The 27,377-nt window shown below is 37.5% G+C and overlaps 1 protein-coding gene across 4 annotated transcripts in view; it reads left to right on the top strand.

Moving 5' to 3' along the window:
- The window catches only part of KIAA0319L (KIAA0319 like), a 93,376-nt gene that overhangs the window by 40,650 nt on the left and 25,349 nt on the right, over nucleotides 1-27,377 (top strand). For all 4 annotated transcript variants that reach the window (XM_031962120.1, XM_031962121.1, XM_031962124.1 and 1 more), the window contains 8 exons: nucleotides 1,321-1,615; nucleotides 3,197-3,298; nucleotides 6,179-6,276; nucleotides 8,201-8,288; nucleotides 10,430-10,522; nucleotides 11,453-11,585; nucleotides 20,274-20,502; nucleotides 21,896-22,019. In XM_031962120.1, the coding sequence (XP_031817980.1) occupies nucleotides 1,321-1,615; nucleotides 3,197-3,298; nucleotides 6,179-6,276; nucleotides 8,201-8,288; nucleotides 10,430-10,522; nucleotides 11,453-11,585; nucleotides 20,274-20,502; nucleotides 21,896-22,019 (1,162 nt within the window). The remainder of the gene's footprint in view (nucleotides 1-1,320; nucleotides 1,616-3,196; nucleotides 3,299-6,178; nucleotides 6,277-8,200; nucleotides 8,289-10,429; nucleotides 10,523-11,452; nucleotides 11,586-20,273; nucleotides 20,503-21,895; nucleotides 22,020-27,377) is intronic.

Below are 27,377 nucleotides of genomic sequence, written 5' to 3'. Positions count from 1 at the left end.
GCTTTCCCTATAGCTTTCCCTCTCTTCATTCTTGGGTATTCTAAGAAGTTTGTTCTTAATCTGTTTACCTGGGGTTTGCATACTTAATGAAATGAGTCAGAATTTATCTGTTGTGTTGTATGGAAGATAGGCCTTAGAACAGCAGGATAGGCCTATACTGGTTTGTATTCACTTAGATGTGGCATCTTCACATTGGGTAGCAAAGAAAGATGGAGTGGTATCTGCAAAAAAGACCTTAACATTGACCACCCATTAATTAATAAGAGCAAGTATGAAAGCCATATTATGACTTCCCTACCCTTCCATCAAGTGCATCTCTCCAGGGAGACATTGAGCAGAGAGACTGCATTATCCACCAACGTTAAGCTGTGCCCTGCTGTGTTTCTCAGTTACTGATTCTCATGGAGAACTGGGTCATCTCGGGTTTTTGTCCAAACCCTGCTGCCTTTGCCACTGCGTGGGCTCAGTGTCAGTAACATGCCTTAGGCTGGAGGCAGGGTGTAGGAAGACAATTGTTGTCTTTTCTACTGTTTTGATTTTGATTAGAAAGTGGTAAGTTTTTGTTTTATTTTAATACAATTGAATCTTAAGTCAAAGTGAATTGGATGTTGAATTCTTTTGTGAATCATTTTAAATATAAAACAGATGTTTCCAGAGTAGCATGTGTTTCACCAAATATGTCCTCCACATGGACAGCACAGATAAAACTAGTCTAAATATCCTGTGTGTTTCCTTCAGACTCTCACTAGAAATGGAAATAGGTAGTAGTGGAGGAATTTTTGCAATGAAAAAAAGGAAATTATTTTTGTCATCTTGGATTATGGCAGTCATATTGCTAGAGCTGACTTTGCTTCTCAGTTGGGGGAGGGGTTGTTGAGAATATAGCCCAAACCCCTAATTTGAAAATTCTGTTAGACTGTTCTGCATAGAATTAATATCAAGAAAACTTACTTACCCATGATAACATCTGAACTTTTTTTTATTACATTGGCTTGTTTTTAATGGATTTTCTCTGTAATTCCAAGAAAATTCTGCATAAGCAAACGCTTTCTCCCCACCCCCAATTCCTCGGGCCACCCTATCTCACCTTGATCCACCATATCTTACCTTGTAGTACTTTCCCCATTACCCCCAAATGATCAAAACAGAAAATCCTCCTTTTAGCTTTGGAATTGGAAATACGTGTTCCTGATGTAAAGCATACTTCTTACAAACGAGCTTTTATAGTACTAGGGTACCAAAATTTGAACTGTTGCTTTAAGAATCAAAAACTACATCGTTTTTACTTTTTTATGTGGTAAATCTTTGTGTTTCTTTTAGGTTCACAAGGAATTTTCTCACCTGCTGGTAACCCCTGATCTGGTTACCTCTTCCAGTCCCTTAACCCTGAGCCTGACAGCTACAGGGAAAACAGAGAATCTCAGTTTGCTGACCAATACATCTGTACAGCCTGAAATCTCAGAGGACTCGATTCCTACTCCTAGTTCTTTGCCAGGAAGAATTGGAATTAATCACACCACTACCTCTTTACCACCAATTCAGTCCCATCATGATAACATTCCTACTCATCAGACTACCCCTACTTCTTTCCCAACCACTGTGGCATCAACCCCAGGTGAGACAGGCCACAGGGCTTCTTTACCCCCTGGAATGAGAAAACTGAGAAATCTGAGCATTGTTCTTTTTAGAGGCTTGAAAAAGGTGACGAGAATAAGGCTTGATTTCTGAATGCTGCAGACTGGAGAAACATCAGCTCTGTCAGCATCTCTCCAGCAAATATAACCTGCGCCTCCTGCTCCTTTTGCTCAGCAAGCTTGCAGCACGTGGAAATTTATGAGATTCACTCTCTATGAGCCAGATTCCACTGTGCATATTATCCTGCTACTTAAAAGCACCAGGTTCTTGTAAAATTCAGTAATGTTCAGAGGAACCAAGCAGACGGAGCCTGGTGGGAAGAGAGTGTTGGATACATGCACCCACTTGCCATCTAAAAGGCTGGTAGTAGGTCAGATGTTTGTCTCTATGGTTTTGACAGCATCTTTATTTTTAAAGCAACCATCAGGAAGAGAGTTTTATACATAGATCGTTGCCTTAACAACATTGAGTTTATTCTTAAGGGTTGCTGGTCTTAAGTGTTAAGAGGAAATGGTTAATAGAGAAAACTGAGCTGATCTTTTCTCTGGATCTTTACGCTTGTAAAGGGAGAAAAGCAGAGCCAATGAAATGGAAGTGTTTGTATATGTGTGTGTTTCTTCCCTTTTTCTCCCTTCTTCCTTTTCCTCCTCCTCTTCTTCCTCCTCTTACTTACCCTTTCTCTCTCCCTTTTGGTAGTGATGTAACCTGAAGTTTTCAGGGTTTTCCCAGAATCAGTTAGTACTGAAATGATACTCATGTTCAAGGAGAATACCTGAAATTCTTAATGTAAACCTCAAAAGGCAGTGAGTCCAACCCATACCCCAAAGAAGTCCTTAGTGAAAGTCTAAGGTTGCATGATATTAAGTAAAGTTTTTTTTGTCCTCTAAGTGAAGAAGATGGGTTCTCTCAGAAACCACTTTGATGACCTTTTCTTCTCTCTTCTGAAACTCAGGAGACTTAAAACTACTGTATAGAGTAGTATGTTTTATTTTTCTCAAAGCAAATAGGAGGTAAGATGAGATGCTTTATATTTACCATGAAAACAAAATGTCATCACTCCTCAAAACTTGTTTGGTGTTAGGTCTCAGCCAAGTAAAGGAGCATAAAACTGCTCCCATATACCTAGTAGTTATTTGGGGGAGGGGTGGGAAGAAGACTTCAAGGTGCTTATGATATTAGGGAGATAAGAAAACTAGAGGAATATAAAACCATAGAGAACTATGACATTTCTATAAGAGTTCAAGGGAAAGTGTAGACTGGAATAGTGATAAAGGCTTCATCTTTGTAGAGGAGTTTATTATGGCTGTGCCTTCAAGAATAAGTGAAGGTTTAATTGGCAGAGTGGAAGAGGAAGGACATCATGACAATTAGAAAATTCTGATAATGAAGATAGAAACCTGGATGCAAGCTGGGTAACCAGAAAGAGACTAAATGGTGGTAAGAAAGGTGTCACATAGCCTTCTCCTTTACAGACTCTGGACTTTGGCCACAGAATAAAGAGAAATACTCTTTATCTGCATTAGCTCCATTGCTAATTCTATGCTATATTCTTTCTTCTCAGGTATAAAAGAGTTGATAGTTTCTGCAGGTGAGAGCGTGGAGATGACCCTGCCCAAGAATGAAGTTCAGTTAAATGCATATGTCATCCCAGCACCACAAGAAGGTAAGAACTTCAAGGGTGGGGCTCAGTATTTTCATGGAAGAGCTTAATTTCCTGAAACTCTAACTTTAAAAAAAAATAAGCTAAAATTTTGCTTATAAAACATAATTCAGAGAATGGTTTTTAAGTATTACTAAAGATGTCTTTAAGTAGTATTCATTATCATATGAGTAACAGTTAAGAAACCAAGTATGTTTTAGCTTGTGTGAAAACATAATAGTTACTACCAAATATCTATCTTTAGGGCTATCAAATGGAAGAGAAATGAGGCTTTTCCTGTATAGTTCCAGAGGACAGAGCAAGGGCATGGGGCTGGAAATTACAGGGAAGCAGATTAGGCTCATTGTAACATAAAACTTTCCAACCAAATAACTTGCCCGATTATGTGTAATGAACTGTACCTACAAGAACTTAAACAGTCTGGATAGCCCTAGATAGCAAGATATTAGACTAGATAGCCCTTTCAGGTGCTAAGCTTTCTTAATTTTTAAATATTTTATTTATACGCACATAATTTTTCAAGAACAGAGCTATTGAATGAAATATGCTTGGCTCTGGGGTCAGGAGATCTGAGTTCAAATTCTGAATCTCTTGCTTTTTTACACTGGGAAAGTGACTTCCCCTCTCTGATTCTCCATTTTTTCATTTATAAAAAGGGAGAATTGAGTGATGTCATTTTTAAGAACCTTTTCAGTTGAAGTCATATAATTTTCATAAAATATCTGATAACTGTAGTTCCCCTCCTGCATTTAAGTTTCCATTTTAGATATATACATTTCAGTTACTCATAATTTGACTACAAGTTCTATGCCCTATTTTAAAGATCATGTTTATAACAGAAAAGTTTTAAAAAATCTAGTGCTGTATATTTTTTTCTCTCATAGCTTAAGGTTTCTTATAATTCATTCTACCTTCCTCAAGAAGTTGAGTTTTTTCCCTTCCCTCTGGTGGTGTTTTGAATTATAGGTGGAAAGAAATCCCTTGGTGTTTGAAGATTTGAAGCATTGATAAGGGTAGGATTTTAGCTACTTTACCTCAGCTCTATGTGAGAATCTCTTGGTCTTAGTCTAGAATCTTTCTTTGATAAATTGGATCTAAATTTTTGAATTAATAGATTTGTACCAAAACTGACTAGTGCTCAAACTGTTTCATTCTATCCTTCCCCTCCCCCCAGTTCATTAAACTGATCAAATCAGTATTCTGCCCAGTAGACTCCTTATTGATTGTTACTGGTCTCAGATTCTCCATTATCTGTACCTGTTTTCTATGTGAGAGGTGGGAGGGACACAAGAGAAGAGGATCATCCCTTAACTATATCTGGAAAAGATGCTCTATTGGTACTACATTAGATGCTAATTCTCTATTTGTGCACATTTCCTATCTCCTCACTCCTAGCCCATGACTAGAAAAAGCAAGACCCCAGGGAGGGGCCATGCTTTGTCGAAGATAATTGGCTGCCTTGCCACATTTCTTGGGCTTCAACTTTCTGATTTCTAAAATGAAAGGGTTGGATCATCTGACCTTGAGGGTCCCTCCTCGCTATTAAGGTACCATGATCCTATCACAGTGCACAAATCTGGCCACCCTGTACCTACTTTTGTCAAAGGAAACAAAGAATTGTGTGGACAAAGGTTTTGTTTGTAAGATGAGAACAGGCCTTTAGAAATAGGATATTTTGTTATTGAATTCTTACTCATTCAAACAAGGGAGCAATAACCTTCAGAATGTTAATTGTATTCATGAAAAAGGAAGGGGACTAGTCCTCACTTAGAGTTTTTTCCCTTTTTGATATATTTTTGCCATAAGGTGATATTTTCTCTTTTTTAAAACTAGAATGGTCATTAAACTGACTCTTTTCATAAGTAACTCACTTAGCTTGAGTTGTAGGATCATAAAATTTGAGCTACAACAGATTTCAGATGTCATCCAGTCTAACCTTATCATTTAACAGATGAGGGAACCAAGGCCCAAAGAGAAGTGACTTGCCTAAAGTCGTGCAATTCAAAAGCAGCAGAGATGGTAGATTTGAGCCCAGATCATCTAATTCCCGGGTCAGAACTCTTTGCATGGTGCTCTGCTTGCTTGTCAAGGTGTTTGTTCCCAAGCATTGTGAGGAGCATTTTCCCTATTGGGAGAACAAAATACACTCCCTGATTTATTCTGAACTAGAAACCATGACATCAGAGAGGTAGGACTTTTGTGATATGTGCTCTGATTTTAATGAATTTAAATAGTGCCTATTTTAAATGGGCCATCTCCTGCAGTCCTTGCTTGCTGCAGGATGTTATTTGGCTCAGCAGGATTTGAGCAACTCTTTAACTCACCAGGGTGTGATGACCTCAGTGAGATGAGCATTGTTAGCACTCTATGCAAAGCTATTTCCGAACCGTGTTATTTAGAAATCATTGCTGTTCTTTGTTGCAAAAGAAGTTTTCAAGAAAACGGCCTTTGTTTCCAGTGAGTTCATTTCTGCTAGTTGGGAGGAGGAGATTGTAGAGCAGATATTGTCAGTGAAAATCAGCAGTCACCACTAACACACACACACACACATACACACACGCATGTGCATGTATATATTCATCCACAGATTTATAATTTTTATTTGGAAGGAGAGAATATTAGGCTTGAGATGTGAGGGATCTAGAAAACAGCAGGTAATAACAAGAGCTGGATCAGTTGAATCCTTCCTTATCTTCAAGCAGATTACCTGAATTCCATGCTGTCTGGAAGCTTTCAGATAAGAATTATAAAAGTAAAGGCCGTGTCTGAAATTCAGATCCGTTTTGTATAAAAATAAGTATTATTGGTAGGCATTGTGGATGCCCTCACTCTAGGGGGTGTAGGTGTATGTTTTCATGATTTCTGTAACTGGCCCTTCTTTAGGCAAAATCTACTCCTACGAATGGAAGCTGATTACTCATCCTACAAACTACAGTGGGGAAATGGAAGGACAGCATGCACAGGTCCTCAAGCTCTCCAAGGTGAATTTCCTTCCTACATATGGTATGAGTAAAGGTTGCCTATCTATTTCCTAAAGTGTATTATACCAGTAGGGTTTTTCTTTTCTGTACACAGAAGGGTCAGGAAAGACTTCTGCACTCAGATCTTAAGCATCCCTTCAGAAATGAATCCTTCAGAGGCCTGATTGGCAGGTTTCCAGTATTTGTTAGTTTATGACATTTTTGGTGAGAAAAACTTCTCTGGCAGAATGGTATTGGCTATAAATATAGTTGCTAAACAGCTTGTAGCAATAGTATAAAGATTTTAGACCTCATAAGACAGTTGACCTTAGGATCCACATATCTATGAGCACTTCCTTATTGTAAGGGAATTTAGTAGTTATTACACACTTGCCTAAGGAAGGAAGGGAAAGGAATGGAACAAGCATTTCTCTAGTGCCTGTGATATGCTGGATACTGTGTTAAATGATTTTATAAATATTATGTCATTTGATCCTTGCAGCAACTCTGCAAGATAGGTGTTAGTTATTCACCCCCATTTTACAGATAAGGAAACTGAGGCAGACAGGGGTTAAATAACTTGTCCAGGATCATCGGCTAATAAATCCCTGAGACCAAAGTAAAATTCAGGTCTTTCTGACTCTAAGCCCAGCACTCTACTTAATGCCTCTCAGTGCCTTTTCTAGTATTTTATTTTTGAAAAGATCATTATTTAAACCTCACTGATAAGTTCTGTTAGCTAGAAGAATATAGAAGGCTTTATTTATTACCCTGATAGGAACATTGACATCCAGAAAAATTGAAACCTGTCATATTGTCCCAGAGGCATTTCATTTACTATTAGAATTATCATTAAAACAAAATTTCAGTCATTTTTCACTCCTCCCTCCCCTTCTTTCTTCATCCAGTGTCAGTCTTTCAGTCTTTTTTGATTTTATCCCTTCAATATCTCATTTAACACCACCACCACCCCCCCCTTTCATTTTACCCCTATTAAACCCATTCTGGTTTAAACCATTGCTATATTTTGCCTGGATTCATGCAATAGTTTCCTAACTGATTTCTCTGCTTCTGTTTTCTTGCATTTCGATATTACTTCCCTGCTCAAAATGTTCCAGGAATTTCCTTATTGCCTGTGGAATGAAAAAACACCTTCATGGTCTAGTGCCAAACTCACCATCCTTTTAAAAAACTTGCTTCCCCTTCTTTTACTAGACTACTTCCTGTTCCAAGATCTAATTCTGCCTTTTCCTGCCTGTCATCTTTTATAGTCCTCCCTTTGCTTTTCATGGTCTCCCTTTAAATTTTGATCTCTTGAAATCCCTTCTTTGCTTCAAAACCCAGTGTAGATCCAACTTTCTGTTCTTTTTCTTTCTTCAGCTATAAATAAATGCTTTTTTTCTTATTTCTAATGCATTTATGTCTTTTTCGTTTTTTCACAAAGATAAAGTCAAAGACCATCTCCTATATACTTATGTAATTGTCTTTGTCTTCTCCCTCCAACTAAGATAAGTTCACAGAAGGCAAGGTCAGTCCTATTTTATCTCTGTTATCTCCAATTCTTGCACAGTGTCCTATATGTACCCTTAATAATTGTTTACTGAATTGAATTTCCAGCTCAATGCTTGGCCATTCCTTTTTTTTTTTGTCATTCTGTGACTAATGCCACCAAGGTTTGCTGATAATTGCTGTACATGGCCAATGCAGGAATGTGTTTTGCTTGACTGTGCATATTTGTTTTGTTTTTATTTTTCTTTTTCAGTGGTTAACGGGGAAGCTAGAAAGAAAGAAAATAGGTTTTTGTCCATTTGAAAAAAGAAAATTTATACAAAATAAGAAATTATATGCTAAAACCCAGGGCTCAAGGCTTTGTGTTTGGGGATTGCTGTACCTCAAGTTGTTTGTGCTTCATGATTGCCTAATAAGTCCCTTCCTTTCTTTACAGCTCACACCAGGTCTCTATGAATTCAAAGTAGTTGTAAATGGTCAGAATTCTCACGGGGAGGGATACGTGAATGTGACAGTAAATCCAGGTATGTAAATCCTAATCTTGGATTGTAAGATTTTTAAGAAGGAAGCAAATTTAGGTTTTGGAATATTTTACAAGTTTTTTGGTAAGTGATTTTATGTTTCTTTGCTTTGACTTTAGCTAAAACAATCTGCAAGAGAGGGTGGCATTGGTAATATGACCATTGTGCAGAAAGAACCTAGACCAGCAATTTTACCAAAGAACTGTTTGGGAGGAGTTCTCTAAGCATGCTGTTCTAAGAAAGTACCATATGCTTCAGGAAAATGGCCTGAGAGCCAAGAGCCAGAGTCTAAAGAAAAGAACCGATCATCTGGCACTTGGGGGATGATCATTTATTTTCCTCCCAGAAATGCAGGACTGTACAGAGAGTTCCTCAGACATCCACTACTGTTCCTCCTATTAAACAGATTCTTCCCACAGCTGGTTTGTTAGTGGATCATGGAAAAACTCTTGATGTTCTTAACTCTTGCTTGGCATTCCTAGAAAAATGGGGATAGAGTAGAGTGGGGAGGACACCACAGAAGCCATGACCTATGTTTCCATACCTCTCTCAGGTTACCTTCAGCATCCAAATCTTGAAGTTCTTGTAAGCCTTTTCAGCCTAGAGCCTGTTGGTGCGTGTTTAATTTTGTTCTGGGGAATCAATTTTCTTTTCTTGAGTTTTGTAATCAAAGGTCTTTTGGCTTTGATGCTCCTTTTACCAAGGAAGATCGCAACCATTCCTATGCCACACTGTGTTTAGAGTCAGAAAAGCCAAGTTCAGACTCAAACCCAAGCCTCAAACACTTACTTGCTGTGTAACTTTGGGGTCAAGTCACTTAATCTTTGCTTCTTTTTCTTCAATTGTAAAATAGAAATAATAGTTTCTGTCTTCCAGAATTGTCATGAGGCTCAAGTGAGACAGTATTTATAAAACACTTTGCATAGTGCCTGGCAAATAGAAGGCGTTATAGCTGCTTATTCCTTATCTGATAGTCATCTTCAACTTATCTTTTCTATATACTGTCCAGCCAATGCATATGAGACTTTTCTCTGCATATTCTATATTAGTTGGTGAGTTCTATCAGTGCTAAAGAAATGAGCTTTTGTGGCAGCAGGCCATCTGGGTTTATTGAAAGCATCCCATAAGATCTCAGACATAATCCAGTCTAATCTCTTTTTCCTCTTGAATTATGGACCCATGTCCCTGTTGACCTACAGTACCTGTTCAGAAGAGAAATAACTGCTGAAGGAAATGGTCTCTGAGGAGGCAGAATGAGACCAGAGAACTATTTATGTTTTGTGTTTGGTATTGGGCCTCTGTGTGCTTAGTTAAGTTGATCCTCAGACATCAAACACAGCGTTTTATGTTTTATAACCAAAGATTTTCCAGCTTTACAAGGTTTGTCAGAACTTATGCTCTGCCAGTAGAGCCACTGAAAACTTAAGTTCACCTCCATTGCCATTGAGACTTTGGGTCAAGGATTGTTGTCTTTCTCTCCTTGAGCTTTGTATCTTTCCAGACCTCAATTCAGACATTTTAAGCTCTTCCTTCTAGGTTCTGAGCAGTCTGTCTTTTGCTTAACCAAAAATAAAGCCTGACTGAGCATTTACAAAAGAAAAGAGAGCATATCTGGACTTTGCAGCCATAAAGGTCCTTGCTATACAAGACTAATAGTTATATCTGTAGAGATAAGATCATTCCATTTCATAAGCTGTGATCATAAGTGATTGTTGGGAAAGTATTCATGGTCTTCCTCATATAGCCTAAAGAGCATTGGTATAGGAGACTCACCACAGCCCACTCTTAGGTGGTCTCTCTTCTGCTGCTGGAATGTCATTCATTTTCTTTACAACCCACAGCAGCATAGTAAGAGGCCTTGGCTCAGGCTGAAGGGTGCTAAATTAGATTTGGATACGAGCAGAGTTTTTACAAGTTGGAGTTCACAGTCTCTTGATCTTTCCTGAGAGTAACAAGAATCAGGTCTCTTAAATTGATTATCTGGATATGGCCTTATGTTCCTTCCTTTCTACTTTTCCCCCAGCAATTCCCAGTAACTAGTTTAGAGACTTATTGAACTTTATCACTGGAGCCCAACAGGTTCTTCTTTATCTTACATAAAGCTTATATGTACTCCTTACATTATTGGGTCCTTTTTCTTGCAGAACCCCATGTGAATCAGCCTCCTGTTGCTGTTGTGTCACCACAATTCCAGGAGATCTCTCTGCCAACCACTTCCACAGTTATTGATGGCAACCGTAAGTACTTTCCCTAATGTATGCTTCTGCAATCTGTCAGAATGAGTGCCCTGTAGGAGCAAGGTGTGTGCAGCCCAGGGACATCACTTTGGGTTGCTCCTTCATAGCCCTTAACTGTAGAATTGGAGTGGATTTAAAACTTAATCTTATATAGGGGTGGAAAGGCAGCACAGTTAACTTAAAATTCTTTTAGTTGGAGTTTCATGGTTTTAAACATTTACCTAGTTTTTTTCCTATCACTTAAATTGAGAACATTCTGATATCACAAGAATTATTCCCATAGAAACAGAGTAAATAATAGACAAAATATGCAGAAACCTTACCTCGAAAGCTTTCTCTACCACTCACTGAGCTTCCTATTTATCTTCTCCTAGATTAATCAGTGTTTTCTTGCTCTTGGAAATAGATTCTGTTGAAGGATGAAGCACAGAGAACTTTGAATCCTTCACCATTATTCAGACAGTGTTATAGGTCTTTAGGCTATTCATAATAGAAACTTGATTGAGTTCTGTGAAGATATTACCCAGCCTTCCTTTCTTAGTACATGTAGATTATTTTTCATGGATCTTTCTAGTCCCTAATGCCATGAACTAGGCTAAAACGTCATCTAGGAATAATGCTGGCAGCAGAGGTAGAAGATGAGGGTGGGGGAAAGAGATAGGATAGAAGGAAGGAAGAGAGAGAAAAGAGATGCCATATGGAGAGGTAAGTGAGTAGAAGGCTACTAATTATTGCCTTTGGAAGAAGCAGTCTGAGACTACAGGTTGATTGCTGACACCTGTGCTGAAATGGCAGGTACTTTAGATTATCTGAATAATCTAGCATTGCTAGGAGAAAAATATTTTCAAGTGAGACTGTAGTTCCTAGTGTGTATGAGAATGATGTGCAAAGAGAGCACCACGTGTACATGTGAGGTTTCTTTGTGATCAGAAAGCACTGATGATGATAAAATTGTTCGATACCACTGGGAAGAACTGAAGGGACCCCTGAGAGAAGAAAAGGTATCTGAAGACACAGCCATATTAAAACTGACCAACCTGGTCCCGGGAAACTATACCTTCAGGTAAGACACAATCTAGTCGGCTACCTCAGGAAAAGCTCAACAGACTTTAAACTGAAATGAAATCCACTGTAGATTTTGCTTGAAAATACCATCTTAGATTCTATCAGTTTTCTCTGATTTCCTGATAAATCACATTATTGAAAGCAAAGATCTCCAACCATCAATTTTATGTCTACCAGTATATTTATCTCTAATCTTGATAAGACTGTTTGCCATTGTCTTGCTACCCTTCTCATCCCTATCCCTACCCGCCAGCCCTATTTTCCAGGATTCCTACCAAGGAAAGTAACAATATTTTCTTCTGCTCCATTCAAGGACTTCATTGGGACTCCCAGCATTAGCAACATATATCTTTATCCCTTTCTCTCACCTTCTCACTCTCATGGCTTTGGAGAAATGAAACCTGATGAATCCCAATCTTCACCAGGTCAACTTATATTTAAAGTGGTGGCTTAAGAGATTTTTCACCTCCCATTTAGGACTGAGGGATTTTTACAGTTCACATTGGTTATGTTTACTTTTTTTTCTTTTAATGTTGATAGGACCAAAATTGGTTCTTCGCATATGTGACAAATAATTCGCAACAAGGAGCAGGTCTCCTTTCTGTGCCTCAGTTTCCCTAGCTACAGAATAGGATTAAGTTAGATATTCTCCAGAATTCCTTTTAGCTTTAAAATTATGTGATTCATTCACCTCTTCCCTTCCTCCACTTTAATTTGCGTAAGAGTAGCATCATTTCTAAAGTCTGTAATCAGCTGCTTCTTGGTCATAGTAACTCTGTAGGCAAGCCAGAAACTGTTTGGTTATAATGGCAGAGAGGGTGGTTAGCTGCTATTTTGCCATCTGTAACTTGCTTTTTCTTTAGTGCAACAGACTAGTGGGATCTGGGGGAAAACCTGTGAAAACAACAGGGGATGAGAGAATTGGCCAAAGCTACTCTGGATTTTTCTTCTAAAATTTATTTTAGAAGTATTAGCTGATTTACATGTATGTATTTGCCATTCCTACAGTTTAGAAAAAGTTCCCTTTCAGAAACATCATCTCTTACAAGTATAGGTGGAAGGGGACGTGCTAGATGATTTGCCACCAACCATCCATTCTTCCTTCTGTGCCATGAAAAGAACCAGCCTTTGTAGCCAAGTGTCCACCTTTCTAGGGTGATGTAAGATTATGAGATTCCCTCTCTGGCAAGGACATGAGCCTCCTGGTAGTCACCCTCATTCATGTTGACACCCTCGTTCTGGTGTCATCCTAACTTCTTGCTCGCTCTCCCCATAAGCATCCTCCCCTGCACATAACATTCTTTAAATCTTGGCTTGTCAGCCTTCCCATCACCCCTCCTGTCTGGCACCTTCTCTCTGGTCACCCAACTTCAGGCCCTCCTCACTTCTCCTACAATTGTAATAGCCTCCTCCTGGGGCTCCCTGCTATAAGTCTCTTCTCTACTCCAGCTCATCTTCAAGTACAGACCTGACTGTGTCATGCCCCTGCACAGGAAACCCTAATGGCTCGCTTTTGCTCCTGGAATTGTGTAAGCTCTTATATTTGGCATTTAAAGCTATTCACAACCTGGATCTGATCTTCTTTTCTAGCCTTAATAAACCCTTTTACTTAACACTGCAGTCCAGCCAGACGGACCTTCTTCCTATGGATTTTCTCCTGTCTTCATGCCTTTAATCTGGCTGACTCCTTTGCCATGCCTGATTGCTTTTCTCTGTGCTTCTAATGACCCCTAAAAAACAAGGTCTAACTTGAGCACCTTTTGCATGGAAGCTTTCCTGTCAGAACCCTCACTGCTTGTACTTTTAAGGGGAAGAAGCCCTCAAAGTTATCTTGTTTTTGCTTTATGTATGTCTATATACAAATATACACATGTATATTGTGGGTCTATAAAGAGAGAACGTGTGTGTGGGAAGACCATGGGGTGAGGGGAGATATGTGGGTATGGGTTTGTGGGTATGTGTTGTGTAGGTGTGAAGAGAGAGAACAAGCATGAATGTATGTGTGGATATGAAGGGGAGACCATGCATATGGATGGATATGTGCGTATGCTCCCCACCCACTCCATCTTACTCCCCCCCATACACACACATCTCCCCTTGCTAAGCTTTAAGCTCCTCAAGAGCAGGAACTTTTTTCCTGCCTTTCTTTCATGACTGTTCAGCTGAAAGGTATACAGTAAGCAATCCTTCATTGCCTACCTTTGTCTGGCTTGATCTTTGTTAATTTTTTTTCATTTTTGTTTGTAATTATGAACTGAATAATCATCAAACATTCCAACATACAAGTAACAGTGTCAAATATATTAAGAATAAGAATCATTCCCCAATTGATAAATAGTCAAAGAATATGAACAGGCAGTTTTCCAATGAAGAAATCAAAGCAATTTATAATAATGTGAAAAAATGCTTTAAAGCCTTATTGATTAGAGAAATGCAAATAAAACCAACCTTAAGATATTATTTTATACCTATCAAGTTGTTTTAAATGGTTGAAGGAGAAAGTAACATGTTGGAGGGAATGTGGAAAAACTGGAACACTAATTTGCTGTTGGTGGAATTGTGAACCGATCTAACCATTTTGGAAAGCAATTTGGAATGATGTCCAAAGAGTTATAGAACTGCATACCCTTTTGACTCAGCAATACCACTACTAGGTCTGTTTCCTAAAATGATCAAGGAGAAAGGAAAAGAACCGATGTATTCTAAAATATTCATTGCAAATCTCTTTGTGATGGCAAAGAGCTGGAAATTGCTGGGATGCCTGTCATTTGGGGAATGATTGAACTGATTGTGGTATAGGATTGTCTTGGAGTACTGAGAAATGATGAGCTCAGACAATGTGGTGGCAGGAGGTGAGAGCAAGTGGCTTCTTTCAGAACTCTAAGCCTCAGGGGGATTCATCAACATCTCATTCAACTAAGAGAAGCATCAGACCTTGCTACCACCATCCTCCCAGAGAAATGAAATTGGCTTTTCTCAAGTGGCACTGAGATTTGCTTTCAAATTAGACATCTTATGGTATCATAGCATAGTGAGAGAATGGTTTTGAAGGATCACAGAGGAAGTGGAGGTCTAGGAAATCAGAAGCTTGGTTAGCCTGGGACATCTCAGCTATTGAATTATAGACCAGAGAGAACTGGAACAGGGCACCAGTGTGTGGAGTTCTACACTATGCCAGAAGGAAAGGAGACTAGACTCTAGCTGGGACCTGTTCTGTACTTAACTGAATTCACTTGGTATAAGAACTGAGGCTAATAAAATTGAATTTTCCAGTGTGGTATGGGAAGAGGCAGAGAGTTCCAAGCTTCAGGAGATCTGCCATCAAAAGAAAAGAAATCAGAAACTCAGTGATAGGGAGATAAAATAAAAAAGTCTGAAGTTAAGAAAGATTGTAGAAGAAAGTTCAGTTTAAAAAATTGAGTGCAATATTTAATCTTCTCTAGGGGAGGGGAGTGAAAAGAAGGGAGGGAGAAAAATTTGTAACACAAGATTGTGCAAAGGTGAATGTTAAAAACTATCTTTGCATGTACTTTGAAAGTAAAAAGCTATTATTAAAAAGTTGAGTATCAAACAAAATCAATGTAAACAAGATTAGAAAGGAAGCAGAAAGCTAGGAAACATTTTTACAGCCAATATTTCTTGTAAAGGTCTCATTTCTAAAATATATATAGAATTGAGTCAAATTTATAAGAATATAAGTCATTCCCAATTGATAAATGGTCAAAGAATATGAACAGACAGTTCTCAGATAAAGAAATTAAAGCCGCCTCTAGTCATATGAAAAAAATGCTCTAAGTCACTATTATTTAGAGAAATGCAAATTAAAGCAACTCTGAGATACCACTTCACACCTGTCAAATTGACTAAAATGACAGGAGATCATGCTAAGTATTAGAAGAATTGTGGTAAAATTGAGACACTGTTGCATTGTTGGTGGAGCTGTGTGAAATGATCCAACCATTTTGGAGAGCAATTTGGAGCTATGCCCAAAAGGCTATAAAACTGTGCATACCTTTTATCCTTTGATTCAGCCGTGCCACTGGATCTGTCCCCCAAAAAAATCATAAAAGAAGGGAAAGGACCCACATGTGCAAAAATTCTTGGCAGCACTCTTTTTGTGGTGGCAAAGAATTGGAATATGAGTGGATGCACATCAGTTGGGGAAACACTGAATAAGTTATGGTATGTGAAAGTAATGGAGTACTATTGTTCTATTATAAAAAACGAACAGACTAATTTTAGAAATGCCAGAAAAGTTTACGTGAACTGATGCTGACTGTAACAAGCAAAACCAGGAAAACATTATACATAGTAACAGCAAGATTGTATGATGGTCAACTATGTTAGACTTGACTCTTCTCAGCAATTCTGTGATCCAAGGCAATTCCAATAAACTTTGGAAATGCCATCTATATCCAGATAGAGAACTATGGAGATGGAACATAAATCTACATATATTATTTTCACCTTTTTTTCTTTCTTCTGTTTTTTTTTCTCATGATTTTTCTCTTTTGCTCTGATTTTCTTCTCCCAACGTGATTCATATGGAAATATGTAAAAAAGAATGTACATATCTAACCTAAAAAAATAAAACTTAGAAAAAAAACAAGTGCATGAAGATAAATCAACAGGTTAGCTATTGATAATAGAATGAGAAGATGGAATCTAAACAAATCCAGAAATCTCTTGAGTAAATATAATAAGACAAAGAAAAATAAAGCAACATATGATGAGGCAGCAAACACTTTGGATTCCCAAGAGTATGGAATCACTATAGCAGGATATTTCCAAATGTTACAAGAGAGAAATAAGACTCTTCAAAGCAAAAGGTATGACATAGAAGGGAGAAATAATTGACAAAATTGAAAAGCTGGAATTTGCCTTCCCACATCTCTCCAAAGAAGCAAAAGAGAAAAATCTTTAATTCTATGAGAAACACAGAATAAAGAAGAAATAAAGTTGTATAAGTGCCATGAATGAAAGAATAAGAGTTTAGAATAGATAGAAAAGAGAATTAATGAAAATAACACAGTGAAGAAGTCATTCTAAGAAAAAGGCAGAATATTTTAAAACTAACAATAAGCTAAAAGAGAATAGGAAGAGAGGATTTTAATCAACTAATGGAGGAAAAAAAGGAAGGGAAACTTAAAAAATGAACAAGGAATTTATAAGTAAATTCCAAAAGCTAGGGGAAAGGATGACAAACAGAAGGGGTAGGGAGAATAGAAGAATATTTATAGTGCTGGGTTTTTTTTTTTTTATTTTGAGTTCCAGATTCTTTCCCCCTCTCCATTGAGAAGGCAAGCAATATGATATTCATCTCCTACCCATTGAGAAGGCAAGCAATATGATATCCCTTGCACCTGTGAAGTCACTCAAGGCATTTATGTTTTAGCTGTATTGATGGGCAAAGAGAGGAGGAAAACAAACAATGGTGAAAGTGAAAAACAGTATTCTTCTATATTCAGTTATCTCTCCAGAGGTAAATGATGTTTTTCATCATGAGTCCTTTAGAGTTGCCTTGGGTAGTTTGTGTCTTCATAGTTGACTATAATTAGTTGACTATAATTACAGTATTACTGTTTCTGTATAGAATGCTCTGCTAATTCTATTCACTTCATTTTTTTAACCAGTTTGAATATGTTTTCTCAGATTTTTTTGAAACCATCCTGATGATCTTATTTTTTATAGAGAGTGGTATTCCATTACAATTGTATGCCACAACTTATTCAGCCATTCCACATTTGATGGGCATCTCCCAAATTTTCAATCTTTGCCACCATAAAAAGAGCTGCCATGGATATTCGGATAAATGTGGGTCTTTTTTCTTTTTTCTTTTTTCTTGGATCTCTTCAGTATGCAGGTTTAGTGGTGGTATTGTAGGATTAAAGAATTTGCCCTTTGGGCGTGGTTCTAAATTGTTCTCCAGAATGGTTGGACCAATCAGAATTCTACCAGCAGTGCTTTGGTGTCCCTATATTTCCACATCTCCTCTAGCATTTGTCATTTTCATTTCCTCTCTCACATTGGCCAATCTGATGGATGTGAGGTGGGTGGTACCTTGTAATTGTTTTGGTTTGCATTTTTCTAATCCATAATGATTTACAGCATTTTTTCCCCATCTGACTGCTGATTTCTTTGATTTCTTCTGAAAACTGCCTATTCATGTCCTTTGATCATTTATCAATTGGGGAATGGAGTGAGGAATTTAAGGGTAGAGAAAAGAGAACCTATGTAAAAAGGATTTTCTTAAAAATCAGTTGAGCAAAAATAATTTAAGAAACAATATCTTTAAAGAGGGTGGATTTATAAAAATCCCACATCAGAAAAAAAAAAAAAAGCCATATTAAAGACAAGGATAAAAATATAAAACTCTTATAATTTTACATGTGAATCGAATAAAACAAAAGTTAGAAACTGAATAAGAAAACAAAACCCCCAAATTGTTTATCAGTTCAGTTTTTTTCCTCTTTGTTCTTTTTTTTTTCTTTTAAAAAATAGTCTTTTATTGAAATGGAAAATGCCATCCATATCCAGCGAAAGAGCTATGAAGACTGAATGTGGATCAAAGCATTGTATTTTTACCTTTTGTTTGTTTGGTTTTTTCTTTTTCATGATTTTTTCCCCTTTTGGTCTGATTTTTCTTGCACAACATGACATGGAAATATGTTTAAAAGAATTGCACATATTTAATCTTTATCAAATTGCTTGCTGTTTTGGGGAAGGAGAAGGTAAGAGAGAGAGGGAAAACTGGAACACTTAAGTCTTAACAAAAATAAATGTTGAAAATTATCTTTGCATTATTTGAAAAAATAAAATATTGAAAAAAAATTTTTTAAGTCTTTATATGGAGTGGGTCTTGTAAAAGGAGAGGGGTACTAGAAGAAATTAGTCAATGTAACAATATCAATAAAAATTGTAGAAGAAAAAAGTAATGAGCTCAAGTTTGAAGAACATGGATAGTCTTTACTGAAATAATGAGAAACAAAATAAGTAGAGTTGAGAGAACATTATATATAGTAACAACAGTATTGTTTTAAAAACAACTTGTAAGTGAACAAACATTTTATTTATTATACCCAAATTAACTTCAAAGGACTTATGAAGGAAGAAGACACATTCTATATCCAGAGAAAGAATTGATAAATAGAAGTATGTATGGAATAGTTTTACATAAAGACATACATACATACACACATACACATTTGTGTCTAATAGTAGCCATCTTTATGGCAAAGAGGGGAAAAGGAAGAAAAGGGAAAAAAAATTATGCAGTAACTTTATTATATATTTAGAAGGAATAGCAATTTGTATATATTAGATTTGTGGTTTGATGTACAGTCATTTTTTTCTGTTCTGTCTTATGGAAATGCTTGTTTTATTTCTAAAGTTTAGAATAAAATACATAAAATTTTTAAAAACATAACAAAATAATTATACGTGAAGGCCACAAACTCCTGTTATTTACAGATTGGGTTTTATTTTTAAGTACATAATTAAATTTAATAACATGAATTAATAGCGATAACATTAATTTAAAAGAAACAAAATTGTCTCATTTATGTCCCCTTCTTCATTTCCTTTTTGTTTAAATTCAGTTCTTAACCTGAGATCCATCAACTTTTTAATAATTATATTGCAATATGATTGTTCTCCTGTAATTTTATGTTTTATAATTACATTGCAATGATTCTTTTCTTTTTTAATTCTATGTACTTTATTTTATGCATTTAAAAATATTCTGAGAATTGAATAATAGGTGTTACCAGACTCTCAAAGGGGTTCAAGATGCCACATGTTTAAGAACCTCTAGTTTAACTGATATCTTCTCTATCTTTTTTTCTGTCTTGTTTTTCCATCACTCTTTACTAACTAAGCACATGGAAACCCTCTAACATTCAGGAAAAACCAGTGAGCACACTAGCTGCTGGCCTTCAAATGGCATCTTGTGGTCCTGCCCCTCCGGCCACAACCGCTTCCTTTCCAGGCACCTTTCTAAAGTCTTTCAGAGAGGCTTTTCCTTAATGTTATTGTGGTCATCCTCTAAACTGTTCTCCTTTTATTAAAGGTCTTTTGCTTAACTTTTTCTTTGCTATAAGTGAAGGTTACATTTGCGAAGTTCTGAAGTGCAAGAGCATTGCTTTTGCAAAAATGACTATAATGCAAAAACTAAAGTCAATATAATTTTGTTTAAAAACTTAATTGCTGGGAAATATATTTAAAACTAGCAAAGTAATCATTGTTGAGTTACGGTATGAGGGAATCTCTTTTTTGCCAAGCACCTGCTTCTGCTGAGGAGGCATCCATCAGCAAGCCTTTATTAAACTCCTACTGTGTACAGAGCACTGGATAAAGTGCTGGTCTCTTGCCTTCTGACTTCTGTTTCTGTCTGAAGACTTCTATAAAATATGTATATAGTTTTAAGGAAACAATGTGGCGTCTTGCTGTGTCATGTTCTTTCCTTTGTTTCTTCTGGTTTTTCATAAGAGAACATAAGGATAAGAATGGGCCTTTCCCTCTGTACCTGAGCATCATCTCTTTGTCTCCCAAGTGTCTCAGACCATAAGAATCTTTACTGATACAGTCATAAGCATCTTGGCATTGAATTTTAAATCCTACAGTGGTTCTCTCACCCAAAGCCAACTTCTGATTCCTGTGCCCTTTTCTCCTTCCTCCTGGTTGGCAGGCTGACAGTGGTGGATTCATTTGGAGCCAGCAATTCAACCACCGCCAACCTGACTGTGAACAAGGCAGTGGATTACCCTCCTGTAGCCAATGCAGGCCCCAACCAAGTGATTACCCTTCCTCAGAACTCCATCACTCTATACGGGAATCAGAGCACCGATGACCATGGCATTGCTAGCTATGAGTGGTCTCTCAGCCCAAACAGCAAAGGGAAAGTTGTGGACATGCAGGTAGGAGTGGCCACAATCCATCCAGGGAGATTGTTCAGTTATATTTGCTAGGATCCATTTAAAAGTCATGTCTACATACAGAAATGTTTTCCCTGTCTCCCCCCCCCCCTCCTTTTTTTTCTTTTAAAACAACCTCCTAAGAGCTTGTGGTGTCTTTTAATTGCATATAAACATAAATTTATGCTCAGAATATACTTAGGTTTGAAAGAGAAAAGTAAGAGAGGAATACTCCTCAAACTGAAAATACCTCCCTCATAAAATTTTCTTCAACCACTTGGATGTTCTCCTTTACCCTTTTCATATGTCATGTATTTTACTTATGTGAATGTGTCATGTCCTATCTCCTTCCCTCAGCCTGTCCCAACTATAAGCTTCTTGAGGACAGAACCTGAGTTATTTTCATCTTTGTTTCCATAGTGCCAAGCAAAGGACCTAGCACATTGAAAATAAGTTTGCTTTTTCTTCTAAGTGAATGGTGACTTCTTAAAGAGTTAGCACCTAGAAGGGGGGGGTAGACTTCACTCCTGGTTGGCAGGCTGACAGTGGTGAATTCATTTGTTTCTTTGTTTCCAGAGGTTAGAACTAAAAAAAGAGAGTAGATAAAAGTTACAAGGAACTTTGTTTTGGCTCAGCATGAGAAAAAAGCATTCCAACACAGACATGTCAAACAAGAGAGCAGGCTTCTTAATGAAATAGCAGTGAACTTCTTGTCACTGAAGGCTACCGTCCTGCATGGTGTAGATGATTTACGTTATAGGAAATGGAAAGTCGGACTAAGTAGCCATGCAAGTCCCTTCCCATTCTAAGATTCTGGGAGTGGAGAAGTTTGTGAGGGCTGGAGGAAAGGATGTTGAAGAGAATGAAAGGACATGAAGCTCACTAGCCAACTATGGTTATTTAGCATTATTTTTCTAGTATTGCCAATCCTGAACAGAATTATGATGTGATGAATACACATACAGAATTGGGAAGTACTGTTAGTTTTTAGATTTGTTAGGAGCATGATGAGTCTGCTCCTCAAAGAAACAGGAGAACTTTTACAAAGAGCATATATTTACATTTATCTTAATATTTGTGGTGGTCTTTCTAATTTGAATATTTGCCCTCTTTGCACATTTCCCTTTTGTAGCAGTCTTCCTTTGCCTTAGGAAAGCTAAGACTTTATTCAAAGATAGGTTGGTATTGAAGAAGTCAGAAACTCTATTTGTACATAGGAAGTTTTTGACCAGATGTTCCCCAGATGTTTCACTCCACATTTATTGTTTATAATTTAATTAGTACTCCCAGCCTTGATAATAAATAAGGTCTAGGAAATTGAATAAATGATTTCCTTCAGTTGTCTTATGTTATAGTTGGAGGTTCTACTTTTCCATGTGTCTGTATTTTTACAAAGGGTGTGAGAACCCCAGCCCTGCAACTTTCTGCAATGCAAGAAGGAGACTACACCTATCAGCTCACTGTGACTGATACAGCAGGACATCAAGCCACCACAGAGGTCATTGTTATTGTCCAGCCAGGTAAGTGATGATTTCATATCCAAGCTTTTCCTCTTTCCTGTTGCTTTTTGAATAAGGGGAGGAGCTAAGGATCATTTAGAATTGACTCTATTTATTAGGTAAAACAACCAATTCATTTAGTTCCAGACTGCCCCTTCTCTAGAGGCACTAACTTTGCTGAGAAAAATTCTATCTCCTGGCTATTCATCTCCTTATGTAAATTATTAGTTAGCTACAGAAGGAAATAGAAAAAGAGCAGTTCTACAGCAGTGTCTCTCCTGTCTGTGTACCCCAAGGAAATCATAAAGGAGGGGAAAGGATCCACATGTGCAAAAATGTTTGTACCAATCCTTTTTGTAGTGGCAAAAAATTGGAAAATGATTAGATGGGAAATGGCTAACAAGTTATGGTATATGAAGATAATGGAATATTATTGTTCTATAAAAAAAATGATAAGCTGCTTTTAGAAAGGCCTGGAAAGAGTGATGTGAAATGATGGTAACCAAAAAAAGCAGAACCAGAAATATACTGTACATAATAACAGCAAGAATGTGAGATGATCAAGTATGAAAAGCTTAGTTCTTCTCAGTGATTCATTGATCCAAAACAATACCAATAGACAGAAAATGCCATGCAGAAAAAGAACTATGAAGACTGAATGTAAATCAAATGATTCATTCATGTAGCAAGGTGTATTAAAAAATAAATAAATTTACTAGAAAGAGAGCAGTTCTAAACAGTCTTTTCCCACTTCTTTAAAAAAAAAAAGTTGGCATCTATAGTGGAGTCACTAGTGTCCCTTCCATGAATAAAGGAGAGCACATAAGTATTTGTAGGCAGTGGGGAGAGTCAGGGCGGGGTGCATTTCTGGATATAGTTCTTTCATCATAGGAGAAAATCTCCCTTAGATTTTCAGAGAGATTTGAGTCACATGAGGACTGATAATATGGAGAAACATGGAAACTGGGTTCTTTTTGACTCATTCCTCTCCTTTCTCCCCCAAATAAAAGTTGTCAACAAATCTTATCTCTATTATTTACAATTTTTTCTTTGTCATTGCCACCATTATAATCATTGTGGCTGATGTTCATACAAGACTTCATCCTACGATGCAACAGCACTTTAAGAAAGTGACTGGTTGTTTGATCAATTCTGTGAGGCACATGGTATGAGCTTTTAGAGAGAAAGAAAGGATTTTGCCTGAGATTACTCAGCTTGTGCCTGGCAAAGCCAGGACCAAAAACCAGGTCTTCTGATTCAGAGGGACAAAGTGTGGTACAGTGAAAAGAGCACTGACTATGAATTCAAACCTTGCCTCTCATGCTTATGACCCCTCTGGGACTTGGAAAAAAATCATTTAAGCTCCCTAAACTCCAGTTTCCTCAAGGTAATTGGACTACAGTAGCATCCCAAGTCACTAAGTAAGAAGTTTGGCTTATACAACAAACCTTACATTTATCTTTTTCTTAAAAAAAAAAACCAAAAAATTTTATCATGTAACATATCTTCTTGCAGTAGTCAGTTCTTTTGCATACTTTGGCACCTAGTTCACACATTCTTCAATTCTTCATGAGTCTATATTTATTATATGGGATATTAATGGGTGAATAAAACATTTGTTAAGTGTTTACTGTGTACTAACCTGTGGAGATAAAAATAGTAAAGTCAGATCTCACATGGAAAGTTCCAATAGCAAGTCAAGTGGAAAGGTCCCGTGGTCCTTAGGATGCATCAGCGGCAAAGCAAATGGTCATGGCTTCTTTCATGTCATTTCTACCAATATCATATTGGTTCTTGATGTTGGACAGTGCCAATGACTTTGGTGACAAAAACTCTTCTGTCTGGGTTGCATCCCCTCCAGGATCACTGCCAAGCTGTATCTGCTCAGAGGTAACTTCCCAGGATGATGGCTGAGGGGACTGTTTCAGAACCTCTGTCCTTCCCAGAGCTCTTGGGCAGTCTCCACTAGTTGATGACTGGAAATGGTGCTAATGGCTTGATCTGCCTGGCATTGCTGGCCCTGTGGGTAGCAACCCGTTGGCAAGGGGTAGAGAAGATCTTTTTAATCCCGAGTTACCTCCCCTGGTAATTACTTGAGAACTGTTCTAAAGACCAGTGGTCTGGAGATGCTGCCTGTGCGCCAAGGCTCCTGTGCTCGCTTGCCTGTTGATGACAGCTAGCAGTGGCTGCAGGTGGTGATGAGGAAGGTGATCCTCCTCTCTACCATGATTTCTCTTTATAATTATCATTGTGTGTCCTTAACGATTTTTCTAATCTGTCCTTGTTTATAGTGCATGGGTTTTTTTATGCATTGATTACAATGCAATGGGGTTTTTATCAGGTGAGTTCCAAGCCACTGAAGTATGTTTATCACTATCTCTTGGATACGTTTCTTAGTCTTTCTTGATGTGTAGCATAGTACAAGATTGTCTTATGGTATTCGATCTCCATTTGGGAATTTTTGTAATTTTGGAACAACTTTGCTTCTCAGTATATCATTGTTTTTATCTGAATTCGTTAATCCCTCAATGGGTACAGTTTTCTTTGCCAAGGCAAACTTTCCTCTCTCACTAATCTTCAGTCTCTTCCTCTCTACTGGCTATTTCCTTCTTGCCCACAAACATGCCTTCGGCACCTCTTTCCTCAGAAAACCTTTGTTTGATCCTTCCATCCATGTTAATTATCATCCCTATCTCCCTCCCCCTTTTTCTCCCCCTCCCCTCCCCCCCCCCCCCCCCCCCCCCTTTGTGGCTGAACTCCTTAAGAAGGCTGTCCTACAATCATTGCTTTTACTTTCTTTTTTCATTCCCTCTTTTTGATTCTCTAAAGCCTGGCTTCCAGCTTGTCTTTCAATCAAAACTGCACTCTCTACCCCAATGATTTCTTAATTGTTAATCTAATAGCTTTTTCCTCAGTCCTCATTTTTCGTGACCTCTAAAGTTTTTGATACTGTCAGTCATGTTCTTCTTGATACTCTCTTTCCTCTAGGTTTTTGTGACCCCACTGCCTCCAAGTTTTGCTCCTCCCCATCTGATTGCTTTGTTGGATTTTCATCCAGGTCTGGGCTGTTATTGTGTGAGACCCCTCGCTCTATCTTCTCTTATCCCTCTTCACTGTTTCCCTTGGTGATCTCCACAGCCTCTCCTAGATTATTATCATCTCTATGCTAATGATTCTCAAATCCATTTCTTCAGTCTGAACCGCTCCTCTAACTTTCAGACTCAATGTCCAACTGCAGATTGGATATTTCAAACTGGATGTTCCGGAGACATTCTGCATTCACTCTGTCCTGAAACTGAACTCTTAATTTTCCCCCCAAATCTTCCCCATACACCTTAACTTTCCTGATACTGTTAGGATACTACCACTCCCCAGTCACTCAGGCTTGTAGCCTGTCATCCTGACTGTCACTCTGGAGTCTCCAGTTGTTCTTTATATCTTTTTTCCCCCTAAGACAATTGGGGTTAAGTGACTTGCCCAGGGTCACACAGCTAGGAAGTGTTAAGTGTCTGAGGGCAGATTTGAACTCAGGTCTTACATTTTGGTGAAGATGCAAGATCTTATAGGTACACTTTGACTTCTTTTAAAATTTTATTTTTATTTTTATTCCAAACTTGAATATCAATACATAGAACAGAAAAATAATTGAAAATCTCTGTTATAAACAGCTTGCTTTTATTTAAGTGTAGAATAAGATCAAGAAGCCCATATTTTTTCAAAACAGTCTTGCTTTTCTGTACTTTTTTCTTACCTTCTGTTCTTTTCTGGACTTCTCTCTTCTCTGCATTTTTTAAAAATAGCTTTTTATTTACAAGTTATATGCATGGGTAATTTTACAGCATTGACAATTGCCAAACCTTTTGTTCCAATTTTCCCCCTTCCCCCCATGGCAGGTTGACCAATACATGTTAAATATGTTAAAGTATAAATTGGATACAATATAAGTATACATGTCCTAACAGTTATTTTGCTGTACAAAAAGAATCAGACTTTGAAATAGTGTACTATTAGCCTGTGAAGGAAATCAAAAATTTCTCTGCCTTTTTTAAAGACACTTTTTTGTTGTTGTTGTTGTTGGAGCGGTCCTACTCTTCCTCCCTCATCCTTCTATTCCACCCATTGGGGAGAAAAAAAGAAAATACAAAGACTTTGTATTCAAAAAAAAAAAAAATGAGAGAATGACAGACAGAAAATGTGTGTGTGTGTGTGTGCGCACCAGAAAAACTTAATTTGCACATTGGTTATGTCCAACCAAATATGTTTGTCTTGTTCTGCATCTATCTATAAAGAGGAGAACAGCTTGCTTCATCATTGGTCTGGTAAGGATTTAAAAGTAACTGAGTGGTGCTTTTGGACCTGAAGTTCAAATTTGGATCTGAGTTCAAATTCAGACTTATATGCTTACTAATTCTATGACCCTAGTCAAGGCTTTAACCTCTATCATTCTCATTTTCCTCAGCGATAAAAAAGAGATGATAGTAGCACCTACTTCCCAGGGTTGTTTTGAAGATCAAATAAGATAATATTTTAAAGCTCTTAGCCCAGAGTCTTGATATGTAGAAGGTGCTTAATAAAAGCTTATTTTCTTCTTTCCTCTGCAATCATGGTTGGTTACTGATCCATGTTAAGTCTTTCAAAGGGTTTTTATTTGCTTATTTTTAAAATACTGTTATGATTGTATAAATTATCCTCATTGTACTCACTTCACTCTGCATCAATTCATATAAGTCTTCCCAAGTTCATTATTTCTTCTAGCACAATATTATTCCACTGCATTCATATACCCATTAACTGGTTTAGCCATTATCCATATAGGTACTCCCTGGGTTTCTAGTTCTTTGCTTCTACAAAAGAAATTGCTACAAATAATTTTATACATATAGTTCCTTTTTCTCTTTATTTGATATCCTTTGGGGTTTAATAATATAGCTGAATCAAAGCATAGTGTTCCATTTCAGTTGTTTTTTTTCCAATTGTGTCTGACTCTTCATGACCACATTTGGATTTTTCTTGCTAACAATACTGGAATGGTTTCTCATTTCCTTCTCCAGCTCATTTTACAGATGAGGAAACTGAGGCAAACAGAGTGAAGTGATTTGCCCAGGGTCACACAGCAAGTAAGTGTCTGAGGCCACATTTGAACTCAGGAAGATTACTCTTTCTGACTCCACATCTGGTGCTCTGTCCTATCACTTATTTGCCCATAGTACATAGTAAGCATTTAATAAATGCTTCATTCGTTAGTTCAAAAGGTATGCATAATTTAATTCCTTTGGGGACATAGTTCCAAATTGCTTTCCAGAGTAGCTACACAAATTTCATAGTTATACCAAAAGTGCCCATTAAGGGCTTATTTTCCTACAACCATTCCAACAGTCT

Source organism: Sarcophilus harrisii, chromosome 3 (assembly GCF_902635505.1).
Source record: "Sarcophilus harrisii chromosome 3, mSarHar1.11, whole genome shotgun sequence".
Classification (NCBI taxonomy): Eukaryota; Metazoa; Chordata; class Mammalia; order Dasyuromorphia; family Dasyuridae; genus Sarcophilus; species Sarcophilus harrisii.
This window is presented reverse-complemented; position numbering and strand designations above follow the sequence as displayed.